This window comes from Gobius niger (genome assembly GCF_951799975.1).
Source record: "Gobius niger genome assembly, chromosome: 22".
Taxonomy (NCBI): Eukaryota; Metazoa; Chordata; class Actinopteri; order Gobiiformes; family Gobiidae; genus Gobius; species Gobius niger.
The window spans coordinates 3,170,883-3,189,423 of record NC_136873.1 but is presented as its reverse complement, the minus strand read 5'-3'; the positions used below and the strand labels follow the sequence as shown (position 1 = coordinate 3,189,423).

At 39.8% G+C, this 18,541-nt stretch overlaps 1 protein-coding gene across 1 annotated transcript; it reads left to right on the top strand.

Annotated features, from left to right (window-relative positions):
* The first annotated feature begins 619 nt into the window (after positions 1 to 619).
* LOC306981688 (neuroepithelial cell-transforming gene 1 protein-like) lies at positions 620 to 14,662 on the top strand. The gene is made up of 9 exons (XM_079581319.1): positions 620 to 791; positions 5,683 to 5,790; positions 5,884 to 6,051; positions 7,939 to 8,001; positions 9,314 to 9,487; positions 10,863 to 11,120; positions 12,145 to 12,315; positions 12,534 to 12,720; positions 13,885 to 14,662. The coding sequence occupies exons 1-9, from the start codon at positions 699 to 701 to the stop codon at positions 14,286 to 14,288; spliced, it is 1,626 nt and encodes a 541-aa protein (XP_079437445.1). The 5' UTR covers positions 620 to 698; the 3' UTR covers positions 14,289 to 14,662.
* The last annotated feature ends 3,879 nt before the right edge of the window (positions 14,663 to 18,541 follow it).

Genomic DNA, 18,541 nt, shown 5'->3' with positions numbered 1-18,541 from the left:
TGATCTATGATAAAGAAAATCGTCCCTCCCGCTAAGAAAACTTGCAGTGTTATTTGTTTTATCTTTGCATTCCCCTCTCATCGCTGGTTCGATTTCATCATGATTTATTATTGTAAATGATGGTCATTTTTTAGTGAACGTTTACCCGGTCGTGTGTAACTTGTACATTGTGTTTCGCGATCAAAACAAGACGCAGACTTTGTCAGGACGCTCGTGGATTCAGGGAAAGTCATTCAAACTTCAAATACAATTCCAACTTAACTCCAAGAACTGGACCCAGAAACGTCCGACAACGTTTCCCGAGACTTTCATGAGAAAAACGTCTGCCTCTGATGTAACATGAGGACTGTGCAGACTTTCTCATTAAAACCTAGACTCCTCATGACGCATCCCACGTCTCTCCCCACGAGGAATGTCTGACTCCTCCCCCCTTTACTGTCTGACTCCTCCCTCTCTCTCCTCCTCTTTTGGGTTGTCTATAAATCCCTCTCCGCTCTCGGGGAACCAGTCAGACTTCCAAAGCACAGGCACGATCAGCAGCCGGCCCCAGGACTTACAGCGGGGTCAGGCTTAGGGTTTAGGGTTAGGGTTAGGGAACTCATTCATCCAACTGCTTTTTGAAACATTTCCCTCACTTGACCTTTGGATTATTACACCGCAAACGAGAAGGGATTTTAACGGACGCCGGACGCAAAGCGATGGTGGCTTACGATGAGTTTGGAACGCTGGTGCCCATCAAACGGACTCTGCAAGTGATCGACAGCCAGAACCAAGTGGGGAAGGAGCTAGAGGTGAGCTTTCCTTTTAACAATGTGAATATCTTTGAGTGGGAAAAGACATTTGCGTGGATGAATCTGCTAGTTTCGGGGCGGTTGCTCAACTGCGGTCAATGGTTAACTCGGTAAAGCCCTGTTGTTTCGGTGAGTCAATCACAGCCTGTGGCCTTTATCAGTTCACCTTTAGGACTTTGCAGATAGCGAGACGCCTACCCTGCACAAAGTCATCTGGAAACAAGTCACACTTTCTCGAAATACGTACATTTGGTCTTGATTTGAGTCGGTGAGTCGAGAAATCTGGTGGATCATGCATTTCTAGCAACCAACTCCCGGTCCCCAAGACAAAAACCCAACCATCCGAGGGCACCACAGTCTGTTGATGTTTTTAAAAGTAAACTGAACACTTATTTTGTGCGGCTTTCTCTTCATGTTTTTACTCCTGATATGCTCTGTTCTTTTTTGTGGCAACTGTAGCACTTTGAGATGTGTTTTTCACGTGTAAACTGCAACACAAATCAAATGTACGATCGTTATTTCGGACTTCAACGGAGAAAAGACATCTCTTTGCACTTAAAGCAAACTGGTATAGCGCTTTGTTGGACACTCAAAGACCCTTTACACGTGGGATAAAACAAAACAAATCTTGAAGTGCAGTCTTTTAAGTGCAAAAAAACTTAGTCTACTAGCAGATTTTGTTTACTTGACTAGTCAAAGTTCGTCAAATTGACTTCAAAACATAAAAACAGACAAGAAATTCACCAGTTCCACAAGATGCCGAAGAGTCCTTGGCAAGAGAATACAACCACTCTTTCCCCTCACACTGAATTCGGTGCCTGTTTACTAAAATAATCAATCAAGATATGCATCCGAGATTGCATTTAGCATCCAGTTTCCCCTGCAGGTTCATCTGAAAACGGGACTCCACTCACAGTTTTGCGTATTCCGTGACTTCCTGGCTTTTAATTATGCAAGAACCCCCGCGGTGAGACTCCCAGAGAGGGATAGAGATAGAGAGGGCGAGCCCCAGGGAGCAAAGTCTGAGTCAACAACATGCGGAGTGGGCCTGTTTGGGCTAACGTTAGTCAATGCTTTAAGCGTTTTGATGGAAGTGCATTTCCGAAAAGCAGAAAAGGAGAAGCGGAAGGACAATTCTCACAGACTTGGGGGAACTGCTTTGTGTCTTTTAAAGCTTGACCTCTGGGAGAATGTTGGTTGGGTTGTCAGCTCTTGCACATCAAAGACACGGGGCCTCCAGAAACTAGAGACTGAGTGGAAAGCTCAACAAAAAAAATGCTGTCTGGTTTCCTGCACGGGACCAGACTTTCCAGTTTTCTCTCCAAGAATAGCAAAGTTTTTTCTCCCCCCCACATTCCCACCTCTCTGTCTGTGACCTTTTTGTTTTGCCAGCCTTCGTTTGCGCAGGAAAACATAAGGCACACGCCGAGCAAACTGCACTCTCTTCTATCACCCCGGGTTCGGTGGGTAACCCGAAACCCCCGGACTGGGGTTTTTGCGGTCGGGCGATTCGTCCCGACAGCTGCGTCTGCGAAGCTTCTTCTCAAAGACCGGCTCTGTTCCTCCAGCGGAAAAGAGAGAAGAAAGGGGGAAAAAAAAACCTCTGTTTTCAGGGTCAAGAGGAAATGTAGGATTACCGCAGGGGGGGATTCTGGCCCCGGTTCTTTTCGCGGAGGAATATAATATCGGGGCAGAGGAGAAAGTGGACGGCCGTTTAAATTGCAGCCAGATGTGCAGACTTCAAAGCTTTGGGTTGAAAGGCTTTTGGAGTCTGCAGCTCTGTGAGTGTTTGTCTGCTGAATGGATTTTCCTCTCCTTTCCCGACATTCTTTTGTAATCACTATAAATATCGATGTCTCAAAGCAGTCATTAGTTTCTAGACCAGGGCTTCTCAACCTGGGGGTCGCCAGAGCATATAGATAAAATATGTATTTTAATATTATTATTATGGCGTCGTAGCATACATGCTATTTTACCAGGGTGCCATTATTTGTTCTAAATTTAATTCATTTTTGTGTTAGCCATTGTTTTTTCTTTGTTTTTTAAGAGTTGTAAAGGTTAACCTCTTAACTCCCGCCTGAACCGAGAGGATCTTTTTCCTCACGTCATCACATTTTTTTTCCATCACTTTTTTTGTTGAGTTTTCAACTCATTTTTGTAGTTTTTTCATCATTTTTTCATAATTTTTTGTCTCATTTTTTTCATTTTTTTGTTAATTTTTTTAACACAATTTTTGTCACATTTTTTCACATTTTTGTCCTTTTTTTTGTCACATTTTGTCATTTTTTTGTCACTTTTTTTCAATTTTTATCACATTTTTTTCATTTTTTTGTCAATTTTTTAACACAATTTTTGTCACATTTTTTCACATTTTTGTCCTTTTTTTTGTCACATTTTGTCATTTTTTTGTCACTTTTTTTTCATTTTTTTGTCAATTTTTTATCACATTTTTGTCATTTTTTTGTCAATTTCTTGTGACATTTTTGCCACTTTTTCATCAATTTTTCGTCACTTTTTTGCCACTTTTTCATCAATGTTTTCGTCTCAGTTCTGTCGCTATTTTCACAGCTTTTTTCCCAGAATCTTTTGGATTGGGGGAGAAAATGTGCTCGGTTCAGGCGGGAGTTAAGGGAGTTAATGTCCCTGTTTTTCCCCATGGTCTGACCCGGGTGGGGGGTCACCATCCTAATTAACTGTTATAATGGGGGTCGCGGCTCCGAAAGTTTGAGAACCACTGTTCTAGACCATAGAATTTAATGCTTTTAATACTTTTTTGGATGCCACAAACACCAAAGCTTTGTGAGATTTAGATTTAATGCCAGTTTGAATCTCGACATAACCGTCCAGTTCCTCACAAATGTAAAAGAATAGGGGCCTGGCAATCGCTCAAAGGACAAAGGTCTTTCTTTTCTTTTTTGAAGCTGCGACAGTTTAGAGACGGAGCTAGCTTAACCCGGCTAAACACGAAGAACGGGTTTCTTTTCCTTTCACAATGTCGTAAAGGGAAATCCTTAGAAATGAGTAGATTCGCAAAAACAACATCGTCCGCCGTGTTTCCCAGGCGTCTCGTCCCGCGCACACGTTACCTCCACTCCCTTTGATTCCTGTTGCCGTTGGCCCGTTGCCAGCGACTTCTCTCGTTTCCCCCAAAAGCTCGGGGGCCAAAGGAGGGGGAGGTGGGGGAAGGGGGTTACCTTAGCCCAGGTGGAGTCCATTCTCACGCGAAGGCAGAGAGCTCAAAGGGAAAGCCTGCCCCGACAAGCCAGCGCTCCCCACTCATTACAGAGCAGTGTAAACACAGCGGGGGTTCAAGGGGGGGGGATCGCAACGCTGTAGCGCGGTTTTACAACCCAGAAAAGCTGGTGGATTGCAGGGTTTGAGCGGTTCAAGTGGGGTTTTAAACGTTCAAACAAAACAGACGGCTTGTGAAACGTCCAGACTGATGGGAAACGTCCTGACCCGCGGCCTCGTCGAGAGCGCCAAAACCGCCGCCGACAAACGGGCTGCCGCCGGTTTATTCGGTCGGCGGTGTTAACGTTTGCAGAGGGACAGCTGACAGCACTGACAGCTGCTGCGAGTCCGCCAGTCTGACTCCGCGCTCTCGTATTCCAGCCAACCGTGACTCAATCTCTTCTCACTTTGGCACCGAAGCAGCCCTTTCTGATCTTTTGAAAAGTGATTTGATCTCGCTTTGACTTTGATTTGAGTAATCCTGACTCACGGGGTGAAGAAGTCTGCAAAAAGTATTCAACTAGATCAGTATAAACATCTCAATTTGAGCATAATAATCCACATTTCAGTTGTTTTGAGTTGTTGGGCATTTGTCCTAGATTATTTCACTTGTTCTGAGATGTTTCTGACTCGTTTCGATACGTTTCGTCCTTATTTCAGGTCATTTTCTTTGCCAATGGGGTCAGAAAATTGCTCTCCTCTCATTGGCAATTTTACTTTCTTGTTTCAAGCGAGATTTACCCTAGAACTGGTCTGAAATGTCCTCAAACAAGCAAAGCAAACTCGGTCCGATAGATCCAGACGGCATCTCGTCATAGAAGGGGGCGTGGCTTCGCCGAGGGGGAAAATAGAATCTTTAGAGAAACATAATTGTCACTCTTTTTTGCCATTTTCTGGTGGAATATCAACTTATTTATCACATAAATAAAGTCAAGTGTAAATCGGGCCCATATGGATACTTTCTCACAGCAGATTGTTCAGTAGAAGTGAAAAAACGGCAGTTGTAGCAAGCGCTAGCTAACCGTTAGCCCGATGCTAACATGTAGCATCAAGTTAGCATTCTCCGTTATTCATGTATTTATGGGCTGTTGAACCACTTTGCTCCTCCCCATGTCTTTGCATCATCATTTAGTAGAAACTATATTCATAATTCAGCGTTTGTTCAGTAGTTTTTGAATAATTAGAGAAGATTTACATTTTTTCCAAAATGTTTTCCCCCTTAACTGTTTTCAAAAATGACCATATATGGGCAATTCCAGAGATGCCGTCTGTATCTATCAGGAAAAGTGTCTGAATGAGTGAAAACGGCTCAAAACGAGATACATTTCCTCAATTCAAGTCATTTAAGCCAATGCTCGATATTTAATTTTTGTAGCGTGTTGGCAGATCTACCTACAAGAGCCATAAAACCCAGCCCCGCTCACAACAGACTGAATTCGCCTACGTTTAAACCCGTTAGTGTCAAAACTGACGTAGATGGTTCGTAGATGTACATGATGATAAATTACACACTTGTCACAATCACGCCATCAGGAATTTGAAGTAAAAAAAGCTCTGATCCCAGATACAGGGACCAAGAATAGGAAAAGGACACCGGACTCGAACAGAAAACTGTGCAACAACTGTGTCACTAACTCTGTCTCCTCCCCCTTCCCCGCAGGAACCCAGTAACAAGCGAGTCCGTCCGCTCGGCAGGGTGACGTCGCTCGCCAACCTCATCTCTCCGGTCAGGAATGGGGCCGTCCGGCGATTCGGCCAAACCATCCAGGTAGAGATTCTTTTCTAACGCTTTGAAATGTGAATCTAATGCTAGCTGCGAGACTCACCTCATTCCTGCGCTGTCCGATGTCCGATCCCTCAGGCCTCTTTTCGGGGCGATGGGAAGACGCCGGCCGCGCCCCACAGGCCGTGCTCGCGGTCCGCGACGGCGCCCACGCCGCCCAAGCGGAGGAACAGCACCCTGTGGTCCGAGACGCTGGACCTGCATCGGAAGGGAGCGCTGTCCGCCGAGGAAATCAAGAGGCAGGAGGTGAGCGGGTTTTCCAATGTTGGGGATAGAAACTGGGGCTGGGTGAAGGTTTCCACAGGGAACCAAAAAAAGTCAAGATCTGCAAGTTATACTGAAAATGTCTGTAAATTGTCTTTCAGTTTTAGGCAAGGCAAGTTTATTTGTAGAGCACAATTCATACACAAGGCAATTCAAAGTGCTTCACAGTTGCATAAATATAAGAAAACAAATACAATCAATAAAAACATTAACATAGAATTAATCAATCACATAAAATACTTTCAGTTATATGCATTTTTAAGTCTTGTTTAGACTCGCTCTGTCTTGAGCACTATTTTTAAGCCTTGTTTTGACTCGCTCTGTCTTGAGCACTATTTTTAAGCCTTGTTTTGACTCGCTCTGTCTTGAGCACTATTTTCAAGTCTTGTTTTGACTCGCTCTGTCTTGAGCACTATTTTTAAGCCTTGTTTTGACTCACTCTGTCTTGAGCACTATTTTTAAGTCTTGTTTTGACTCGCTCTGTCTTGAGCACTATTTCACTCTGTCTTGAGCACTATTTCACTCTGTCTTGAGCACTATTTTTAAGCCTTGTTTTGACTCGCTCTGTCTTGAGCACTATTTTTAAGCCTTGTTTTGACTCGATCTGTCTTGAGCACTATTTCACTCTGTCTTGAGCACTATTTCACTCTGTCTTGAGCACTATTTTTAAGTCTTGTTTTGACTCGCTCTGTCTTGAGGTCTATTTTTAAGTCTTGTTTTGACTCGCTCTGTCTTGAGGTCTATTTTTAAGTCTTGTTTTGACTCGATCTGTCTTGAGCACTATTTCACTCTGTCTTGAGCACTATTTCACTCTGTCTTGAGCACTATTTTTAAGTCTTGTTTTGACTCGCTCTGTCTTGAGCACTATCTCACTCTGTCTTGAGCTCTATTTTTAAGTCTTGTTTTGACTCGCTCTGTCTTGAGCACTATTTTTAAGCCTTGTTTTGACTCGCTCTGTCTTGAGCACTATTTTTAAGCCTTGTTTTGACTCGATCTGTCTTGAGCACTATTTCACTCTGTCTTGAGCACTATTTCACTCTGTCTTGAGCACTATTTTTAAGTCTTGTTTTGACTCGCTCTGTCTTGAGCACTATTTCGCTTTGTCTTGAGCACTATTTCACTCTGTCTTGAGCACTATTATTAAGTCTTGTTTTGACTCACACTGTCTTGAGCACTATTTTTAAGTCTTGTTTTGACCCGCTCTGTCTTGACACTATTTCACTCTGTCTTGAGCACTATTTTTAAGTCTTGTTTTGACTCGCTCTGTCTTGAGCACTATCTCACTCTGTCTCGAGCACTATTTTTAAGTCTTGTTTTGACTCGCTCTGTCTTGAGCACTATTTTTAAGTCTTGTTTGGACTCACTCTGTCTTGAGCACTATTTCACTCTGTCTTGAGCACTATTTTAAGTCTTGCTTGACTCGCTCTGTCTTGAGCACTATTTTTCTTGCTCGTTCACACAGAGTTACCTAACCTCTGTTTTTGTCGCTCCTTCTCCTCTGGACAACATAAAATTAATCAATTACAGTAAAAGTCAAGAGTGCAGATAAAACACATTCAGTCATATGAACGGGCAAAAATAACTGTTTTCAGCCTGGATTTGAACATCGTCAGAGTTGAGGCCTGTCTCAGTTCCAGAGTTTTAGTCAAATGTTCCCTGAAAAGTTGGCGGTTGAGTCTAATTTTCTCTTCAGTGTCCACATATCCCAACAATCAGTTTGAGGGAAAATCTTAAAATATCATAAATGTGCAGATCTTTTGCGCTTATGGCTTAAAAGACGTTGTATTTTTATGGGTCACACGTTAAAGTCCCTCCTCTTGCCTCGGGCTTCCCTCCTCATCTTGATGCATGTTCCTCTCTCCTCTGCAGGCCATCTTTGAGCTGTCCCGCGGAGAGCACGACCTGATCGAGGACCTGCAGCTCGCACGGAAGGTCAGTGTCTGCTTCAGAATAACAAATCTCCTCCTCTGCAGCGATGGGAGTGCAAGACTGTATTAGGCAAACACTGAGTCAGGCCTTTGGCAAGACTCCCAGTCTGCCGGGGCCCCAGACTATAAAAAGACATGAGCGTTGTTCTCAAACTATCCCGACTTTTCAGAGCTATTCTCAGTCAGGCTAAACATAGTCTTTTTTTTTGTGACTTGCTACTTGGGTCTTTAGGTCTGTTTTGTGCAATCATGACCTGGGAGGCACCAGTTCCCCCCAAGCCAATATGGAATCATTGTCTTAGATCAGTGGTTCTCAACCTTTTGGCGCCGCAACCCCCATTTTAGCAGTAAAAGGGATCCGTGACCCCCGCTCGGGTCACACACCGTGAGAAATAGAAATAGTAGCCGGCATGATTCTTAACCTCTTAACTCCCGCCTGAACTGAGAGGATCTTTTTCCTCACGTCATCACACTTTTTTTCCATCATTTTTTTGTTGGGTGTTCAACTCTTTTTTTGTAACTTTTTGTCATTTTTTCCGTCAATTTTTGTCAATTTTTTTTGTCAAATTTTTATCACATTTTTGTAATTTTTTTTGTCCAATTTTTGTAATTTTTTTGGTCACATTTTTGTAATTTTTTTGGTCACATTTTTGTAATTTTTTGGTCAAATTTTATCACATTTTTGTCACATTTTTGGTAAATTTTAGTCATTTTTTGGTAAATTTTTATCAAATTTTTATCACATTTTTGTCATTTTTGGGTCAAATTTTATCACATTTTTATCACATTTTTATCACATTTTTGTCATTTTTGGGTCAAATTTTATCACATTTTTATCACATTTTTATCACATTTTTGTCACATTTTTGTCATTTTTTTGGTCAAATTTTATCACATTTTTGTCACATTTTTGTCATTTTTTATTAATTTTTTTTCAATTTTTTTTTCAATTTCTTGTGACATTTTTGCTACTTTTTCACAAATTTTTCGTCACTTTTTTGTCCCATTTCCATCATTGTTTTTGTCACAACTTTTTTCCTGAAGCTTTTGGACTGGGGTAAAGCCAAACTGGAGAAAATGTGCTCGGTTCAGGTGGGAGTTAAGGGGTTTAAAAAATAAAAAAACCCCAAAAAAAATGGCTAAAATGAAATTCATCAAACTACAAACAAATAATGGCCCTCTGGTAAAATAACACACCTGTCTTAGAAGGATCATGTTTTTGCAGAGCTAATCTCGGTAGAATCCATTGATTTCAGTGATGTCTGTTAACCTTTATATCAAACTGTCCGGCTTAAACGTTTTTCCTTTTCCCTCAGGCGTACCACGACCCCATGCTGAAGCTGTCCATCATGTCCGAGGAGGAGCTGACGCACATTTTCGGGAACCTGGACGCCTTCATACCCCTCCACGAAGACCTGCTGGAGCAGCTCTCCAGCGCCACGGCGGCCGACGGGACAGTGGGAGAGATCGGGCAGATCGTCGTCGACTGGGTGGGTGCCAATCAGAACCATGTCATTAAGTCTAAATTTACATGAAACGAAAGACATTGTCAGATCTTTTATGCCATGAATTCATGCTACACAAGCTAAAATATCAGTCTAGTTCCAATCATAATACTTTTTTGGGGGGGTAAATTTCTTATGCTTAACTATGAAAGTGTGTGGGGATCTCCAGGCATGAACCCCTTAACTCCCACCTGAACCGAGCACATTTTCTCCAGTTTGGCTTTACCCCAGTCCAAAAGCTTCTGGAAAAAAGCTGTGAAAATAGCAACAAAACTGAGACGAAAACAATGATGGAAATGTGACAAAAAAGTGAGAAAACATTGACAAAAAAGTGACGAAAAATTGATGAATAAGTGGCAAAAATGTGACAAAAATGTGACAAGAAATTGACAAAAAATTGACAAAAAATTACAAAAAATGGACGAAAAAATGACAAAAATTTGATTTAAAAAAAAAGACAAAAAATGACAGAAATTTGACAAAAATGTGACAAAAAAATAACAAAATGTGATAAAAATTTGACCAAAAAATGACAAAAAATTGACAAAAAATGACAAATGTAACAAAATGTGATAAAAAAAATGGACGAAAAAATGACAAAAATTTGATAAAAATTTGACAAAAAATGACAAAAATTTGACAAAAAATGACAAAAAATTGACAAAAAAGTGACAAAAATCTGATAAAATATTGACAAAAAATGACATAAATTTTACAAAAATGTGACAAAAAAATAACAAAATGTAATAAAAATTTGACAAAAAATGACAAAAATTTGACCAAAAAATGACAAAAATTGGACCAAAAAATGACAAAAATTGGACCAAAAAAATGACAAAAATTGGACCAAAAAATGACAAAAAATGGACCAAAAAATGACAAAAATTGGACCAAAAATGACAAAAATTAGAACAAAAAATGACAAAAAATGGACCAAAAAAAGACTAAAATTTGACAAAAAAATGACCAAAAAAAGTGACAAAAATTTGATTTAAAAAAATTTACGAAAAAATGACAAAAATGTGACTAAAAAATGACAAAAAAGTTACAAAAATGAGTTGAATACCCAACCAAAAAAATGATGGCAAAAAAATCTGATGACGTGAGGAAAAAGACCCTCTCGGTTCAGAACCATGTCATTAAGTCTAAATTTACATGAAACGAAAGACATTGTCAGATCTTTTATGCCATTAATTCATGCTACACAAGCTAAAATACCAGTCTAGTTCCAATCATAACACTTTTTTTGGGGGGTAAATTTCTTCTTACTAATATTTGATCTACTCCCCCCCTCATCACCCAGCCCTACTGTTGTCTGTTTGACCTCCCGTACTGAACAGCCTCTTCTTCCCCCGCGCAGCTGCCCAGACTGAACGCATACAAGGACTACTGCAGTAACCAGCTGGCAGCCAAAGCTCTACTGGACCAGCGGAAGCAGGACCCCCGTGTCCAGGACTTTCTCCAGCGCTGCCTGGAGTCGCCCTTCAGCCGGAAGCTGGACCTGTGGAGCTTCCTGGACATCCCCCGCTCGCGCCTGGTCAAATACCCGCTGCTGCTGAAGGAGATCCTGAGGCACACGCCGCCGGAGCACCCGGACACCGCCAGCCTGGAGCAAGCCGTGAGTACAGCTACCTCTACTGTTACCTGTCTAATCTTACCATCTTAGATCACAGCACAACACGCAATCCAAATATGGTCACTTCCTTTGTGGGATACAGCTCCACTTTTGCAACAACATCTCCACTTTAATAGCTCCTACAGACTCCACACTTTACAGTCAGGAACTCAACAGCACTTTCAACACAAAAAAACAAGGAGAAATTTGAATTATTGTGCTCAACAATCCCTATTCCCCAGTAGCGTCTCATTCTTTTTGAAAATGTTCATACCTTTACTTTTAACTGTTCAATCTTACGGCGAGACATTGCAGGTGAATAGGGGAAAAAATGTATATTTACAGATATCAATTTGAAACTTTTGCTGTCGATCAATGGCATAAATGTGAGAAAAAAATACATTGCAAGTTTTCTGTCGTTCGTTTTATGCCTAAAAATGCCCCAAATTTCCCATCTTTTCGGCGACAAAATCTGAATAATGGATAGAGCTACATTCAAATTTATCGTTTCATTTTATTGATGAATGAGTTGCCAAGACTTTCTCAGAGCGGATTTTGGATTTCTTGTTTAGTTTTAAAATAAGCTGTTTTTTCAGTGGAAAATTTTGTAAAAATGTAATTTTCGCCTTATTTTTTGACATTCAAACTCAATAAATGGGGCTTTAGGGATTAAATAATACAAAATCCCTCTGAAAAAATCTTCCAAATATTGTTCAGTCCAAGGCTGGAAAATGTGAAGTCTTTAGGTCCGACTGACGTGGACAAAGTGTCGCCACAATGACGGAAAATTGTGTTTTGAGAAAAAGGCCCTTGAAATTGCGTTCTCCCATATAAGTCTATGGGGGAACATTGAATCAGCGCAATATTTAAACATGTTATTGTGAAGATTAGGCATATTTTCTGTTTCCGGGTGAAAGCTTGTATGTTCAGAGACCAATTTGGCCCAAAACCTGAAAACTGAAAAATTTGAGTTTTGCCTGTAGTGACTCCCCTTAACTGATTCCTTGTTTGTCTTCTGCTGCTCCAGGTCAGCGTGATCCAGGGCGTGCTGTCGGACATCGACCTGAAGAAGGGCGAGTCCGAGTGCCAGTACTACATCGAAAAACTGGAGTACTTGGACGAGAGGCAGAGGGACCCGCACCTCGAGCAGTGCAAGAGTCTGCTGTGCCACGGCGAACTGCGCAGCAAGAGCGGAACGGTGAGGATTTCTTTTCACTTTATTCTCAATTTGAATAGAAAAAGCCACACTTGGGAGCCTCTGTTGTGTTGACGAGTTGTTGCTGGTGTTCCCTCTTTCGACATTTGCATTTTTGGTTACTTTTTGCACATCACTGCTGTCAACTGCCTCATTTTCAAAGACTGAATCATCTCTAGGTCTTGTATTCATTGTGTTCGTTTCCCTCATTCCCTCCGCAGAAGTTGCACGTGTTCCTGTTCACGGAGGTGCTGGTGCTGACCCGTCCCGTCTGCAGGAACGAGCGGCAGGGCTTCCAGGTTTACAGGCAACCCATCCCGGTCCAGGACCTGGTCCTCGAGGACCTTCAAGACGGGGACGTGAGGATGGGAGGGTCCTTCAGAGGCGCCTTCAGTAACGCAGACAAAGGTAAGGCAGTTCATAAAAGATTTATTTCTGCGCAGAGTTTACTCCCGTCATCCATTCAAGCTCTCAACTTCCTAAAAAACGTTCTTATACAAATATGGCAATCAAGTGTGTGGGGACCTCCAGGCATTAACCGCTTAACTCCCACCTGAACCGAGCACATTTTCTCCAGTTTGGCTTTACCCCAGTCCAAAAGCTTCTGGAAAAAAGCTGTGAAAATAGCAACAAAACTGAGATGAAAATAATGATGGAAATGTGACAAAAAAGTGAGAAAACATTGACAAAAAAGTGACGAAAAATTTATGAAAAAGTGGCAAAAATGTCACAAAAATGTGACAAGAAATTGACGAAAAAACGACAAAAAAACGACAAAAAAATGACAAAAAAGTGACAAAATGTGACAAAAAAGTGACAAAAATTTTAAAAAAATTTGACAAAAAATGACAGAAATTTGACAAAAATATGACAAAAAAATGACAAAAATTGGACAACAAATGACAAAAAAAATGACAAAAATTGGACAAAAATTGGACAAAAATGTGATAAAAAAAAATTGACAACAAATTGATAAAAAATTGACAAAAAAAGACAGAAATTTTTACAAAAATGTGACAAAAAAATAACAAAAATGTGACAAAAAAGTGACAAAAAATTGATAAAAAATGACAGAAATTTGACAAAAATGTGACAAAGAAATAACAAAAATGTGATAAAAATTTGACAAAAAAATGACAGAAACGGGACCAAAAAATGACAAAAATGTGACCAAAAAATAACAAAAATGTGATAAAAATGTGATAAAAAATTGACAAAAAATGACAGAAATTTGACAAAAATGTGACAAAGAAATAACAAAAATGTGATAAAAATTTGACAAAAAAAATGACAAAAACGGGACCAAAAAATGACAAAAATGTGACAAAAAAGTTACAAAAATGAGTTAAACACCCAACAAAAAAATTATGGAAATAAAATCTGATGACGTGAGGAAAAAGATCCTCTCGGTTCAGTTGGGAGTTAAGCGATTAACGCATACAAAATTTTAGACCAGTTTTCTCAAAATATGGCTTTCATTCCACTCTTGCATCAACATCTCCACTTCAGCAGCAGTAATAGTATGTGTGTATCATTCACATCAGAACTAATCGCATCGCTCTTTTTCTCCAGCTAAAAACATCTTCCGCGTGCGCTCCCAGGACCCGGCCCAGACGCACTCCTCGCACACCCTGCAGGTCAACGACGTCTTCCACAAGCAGCAGTGGCTCAACTGCCTGCGCTCGGCCATCTCCGTGCACCGCCCCGCCTCCCCGTGCCCCTCCCCGGCGTCGCCCGAGCTCCGCCGCCGCCCCTCCTCGGCGTCCGCCATCGTGCACATGGAGGAGTCGGACGAGAACGACTGCCCCTCGCCGACGCGCGCCTCGCGGTCCGCCCCCACCTCGCCCCGCTCCGCCACCCTCACCCCGCAGCCGCCCAGGCGATCCCTGCCCACCTGCTCCGCGGCCGTCGTGAAAAGCAAAAAGGACAAGAAATCCATATATTCTTTGGGGAAGAGGAAAGAGACGATGGTCTGATAAAAACTCTGGACACTTTTTTGTAAATACCGCAACCTCGGGACTATTTATGTGCGTATTATATTACAGTGTTCGATGTTACTGTCCACTACTCGGCAGCTATTCCTATTTACCCTCCGTCTTGAACGCCAACGCTCCCCTGCAGAGACTCTTTCGGGGGAAAATGGATGATTTTTGGGAGCGTGCGTTCAAATCTACATTGTTTACTCCTATTGTAATATTTAAACGTTTGTGGGATTAATTTTACACTTTTGTATTTGGCAAAAAACGTAGTGTTTGTTTTTTTGTAGCGGCACTGTTTAGCATTTAGAAAGGAAGCGGATTGTACAACAATGAAAAGGTTAATGCAAAAAAAAAAACTACAGGTGCTCAAATATGATTGGATGTTGGAATAGTTGCTGAGCTTCGTCCCTACAATTTAAACTACGGCGTTGTAGGGCTAACTCGGTGCTTGTATCTCCCTCCGTTTGTCCACTTTTACCGTTAGCATTAGCGGTAGCATCATGAGCTAGTTTGAAACTTGAACACCCAATAGTAGTTTACCTAAATTGTACTACTAGCATACTAGCTTAGCAAATTAAGCTAAAGCATTGCCCACTGTATGTCTACAATGCTAAGCTAACATTTCAGTGGAAAAATTATTGGATTTTAAATACATGATATACATGCAAAGTGAATAGAAAACAGCAAAAGATAATGTTTCATTAGCATATTAGCCTAGCAAAATGGGCTTGAGCTTCATTAGCATTGCCCACTGAATATCTATGATATTAAGCTAATATTTTGGTGAAGAAATCACTTGTACAAAGAAAATCAATGATTAGAATGCTAACCTAGCATTCAGGGAGGTAACCTGACATTTGAAAACATAATATTGGTGGGGCAAAACAACGGCAAGGAAATGTAACGACGTGTAAACAAATTGTACCATTAGCATATTAGCTTAGCTTTTCACTGGCATTGCCCACTGATAATCTATGATATTAAGCTAATATTTTGGTGAAGAAATCACTTGTACAAAGAAAATGAATTATTTGAATGTTAACCTAGTATTCAGGGAGCTAACTTGACATTTGAAAACCTAATATTGGTGGGGCAAAACAACGGCAAGGAAATGTAACAACGTGTAAACAAATTGTACCATTAGCATATTAGCTTAGCTTTTCACTGGCATTGCCCACTGAAAATCTCTGATAGTAAGCTAATATTTTGGTGAAGAAATCACTTGTACAAAGAAAATGAATTATTTGAATGTTAACCTAGCATTCAGGGAGCTAACTTGACATTCGAAAACATAATATTGGTGGGGCAAAACAACGGCAAGGAAATGTAGCGACGTTTAAACTAATTGTACCATTCGCTTATTAGCTTTTCACTAGCATTGCCCACTGAATGCCAATGCTAAGCTAATATTTTGGTAATAAAAGGGCAGATTTTATGCATGTTTTTCACAGTTCAAAGGAGTTATTTGTCTGTGAATAAGAAACAGAAATATATATGTTTTATGTACGTTTCAAATCAAACCCTCCTTTGCTGAAACAACCAATCATGTTTGAGAATTTGACCCATAGTTTGGCATTAACCAATGAGGTAACACTTTATACATAGCTAGGTCTTATTTTTTTTATACATTCCTTAATGACAAATGTAAGCAGAAACCAAAAATGCTCCCAAATGAGTGGGATTGAATCAGGTCTAAAAAGTTTTGTTCTGAAACTTTTAATTTTTTTATGTTTTTTTTTTTCTACAATCTGAGCCATGTTGGTTTTTTCCAAAGAATCAAAGTAAATATTTGTATCTTTTTCAGTGTAGCATCTTGCATAGTGCTGTAGTTATGAAGCGGTTATAGTCCGTCCAGTGGATTTTGAAGAAACAGTTGTTAGAAGTAAGTTGTTTTGAGGGGTTTTTTGAGAGACGACGGGAAAAGAAGGAAAGGTATTGGGAAGAAAAGTGAATTGCAAAAATGCTTTGTGTTTTGCAGAAGTTGATGTCGGAACGTTGGTTAAAGCTTTAAACCAAAAGAGTTGAGCGTGATGTTTTTGTAAGTAGGGGAAGAGACGCGGATTTGAAAGGACTTGAATGTGAAGGAAAAACTATTGTCGGTGGAACAAAACAGGATATGTTTGAAATATATGTAACTAAAAGCAATAAAAAATATGTAAGACTGCATTGAAATTCATGGTTTGATATTGTCTTTTTGTCTCTTTAACATGCAAATAAGTTTGAAACACGTGCACCTACAAAAACTTGAGAAAAACACAACAAAACCTGATAGAAAAAATAATTTCAAAAACAACAAAAATGTGACAAAAATGTGGCGACGTGACGAAAACTTTCCATCACTTTTGTAGGTCTTAGCTTTCAAATGAGGCGTTACATTGTTGCTCTCCAGTCGAGAAGCTTTTAGATTTGGGTAAAGGCCAGTATAAAAAAAAAAACATGAATCTAAAAGGAATTCCGTGGAGCATGGCGTACCACAAGGTTCAGTTTTGGGACCATTATTATTTTATAATTAAGGATTTTGCTTCTGTTTCTACGACCGCCTTTCCCGTTCTTTTTGCTGATGATACCGATCAAAAAAATAATAATAAAAAGCCGAACTGGGGAAAAGAGGTTAAACAAAAATGTGTTAAAATTTTTTGACATAAATGTGTTGAAAATGTGACAAAAAAAGTGACAAAAATTAAACAAATATGTTAAAAAAAAAGACAAAAATTTAATAAAAAAGTGTAGAAAAGGTGACAAAAAAGTGTTTAAAAAGTAGCAAAAATGTGTTGAAAAAGTGACAAAAATTAACCAAATGTGTTTTAAAAAAGCGACAAAAATTTAATAAAAGTGGTGAAAATGTGACAAAAAAGCAGCAAAAATGTAATAAAGAACTGTTAAAATATTTTATACATTTAAAAAAGTATGAAAGAGAAAAACTAGGACGTTACAGAGGTGAACTGTCATGGCAACGTTAGAAAAAACAACATGGAGAAAAGGAAAGTTTTGACTCACGCATTTGGTGCAAAGTTTCGACGGAGGAGGCTGTTTCAGGGTGAGCGGATTAAAGGAGAAAAGAGACTAAACCCCACAAACTTAGCGCTGATGTCGTCCTTTGTAGCGTGCGCCATGTAAGAAACAGCTTGTCTCGCTAATGCAAAGCTCATAAACAAACCTGAGAGTCAGCGCTCGCATCACGAGTCAATAAAGGGTTTGTCATCATTCAGTGTTCATTATCTATCCATCATTTATGGACAAAGCCTGGAAAAATTGTGAATTGCTGACATTGCTGATCCCGCGCGAATCAATACACATAAAAATTAACTGCTATCCTAGGGTAAATTCAGTTTTTCCAACGTCCCCAGTTAACTGTAATACCGTATGAATAAGGCTATAGGCATAAAATACACCAGATTGCACTAAATTGGATCTGATTGATACATTTCCTGGAGAGCACTGGCTATAGCTCTATCTTTCTGAGAGTATCTCAAACAATAGCATATATAAAGAAGTGTTGAAACAGCCAAAATAGATAAAAAATCAAGGAAATAAGTGTTTTTTCCCATTTGACTACATTGCACTGGGTTAGAAGGGCCTGGCACAAGATGGCCGCCAGAATTGCTGTGGCCAGTCGAGAGTTTTATTATACATTTAACATTAAGTATTTTTAAAAGTCAGTTTTTGAAACTTGAAAACCTAATAGTTGTTTACCTAAATTGTACTACTAGCATATTAGCTTAGCAAATTGAGCTAAAGCTTTCACTAGCATTGCCCACTGAATGTCTACAATGGTAAGCTAAAATTTCAGTGAAAAAACTATTGGATTTTAGTGAAAAATATGGATAAATACATGATATATATGCAAAGTGAATAGAAAAAAGATAATAGATAACAAGCAAAAGCAAAAGATAATAGCAAAAGATAATGTCTCATTAGCATATTAGCCTAGCAAAATGGGCTTAAGCTTCACTAGCATTGCCTACTGAATAACTATGATATTATGCTAATATTTTGGTGAAAAAATCGCACATTTTGTGTATGTTTTCACTTGTACAAAGAAAATGTATTAATAGAATGTTAACCTAGCATTCAGGGAGCTAACTTGACATTTGAAAACATAATATTGGTGGGGCAAAACAACGGCAAGGAAATGTAACGACGTTTAAACAAATTGTGCCATTAGCATGTTAGCTTAGCTTTTCACTAGCATTGCCCACTGAATGCCTGCAGTGCTAAGCTAATATTTTGGTAATAAAAGGGCAGATTTT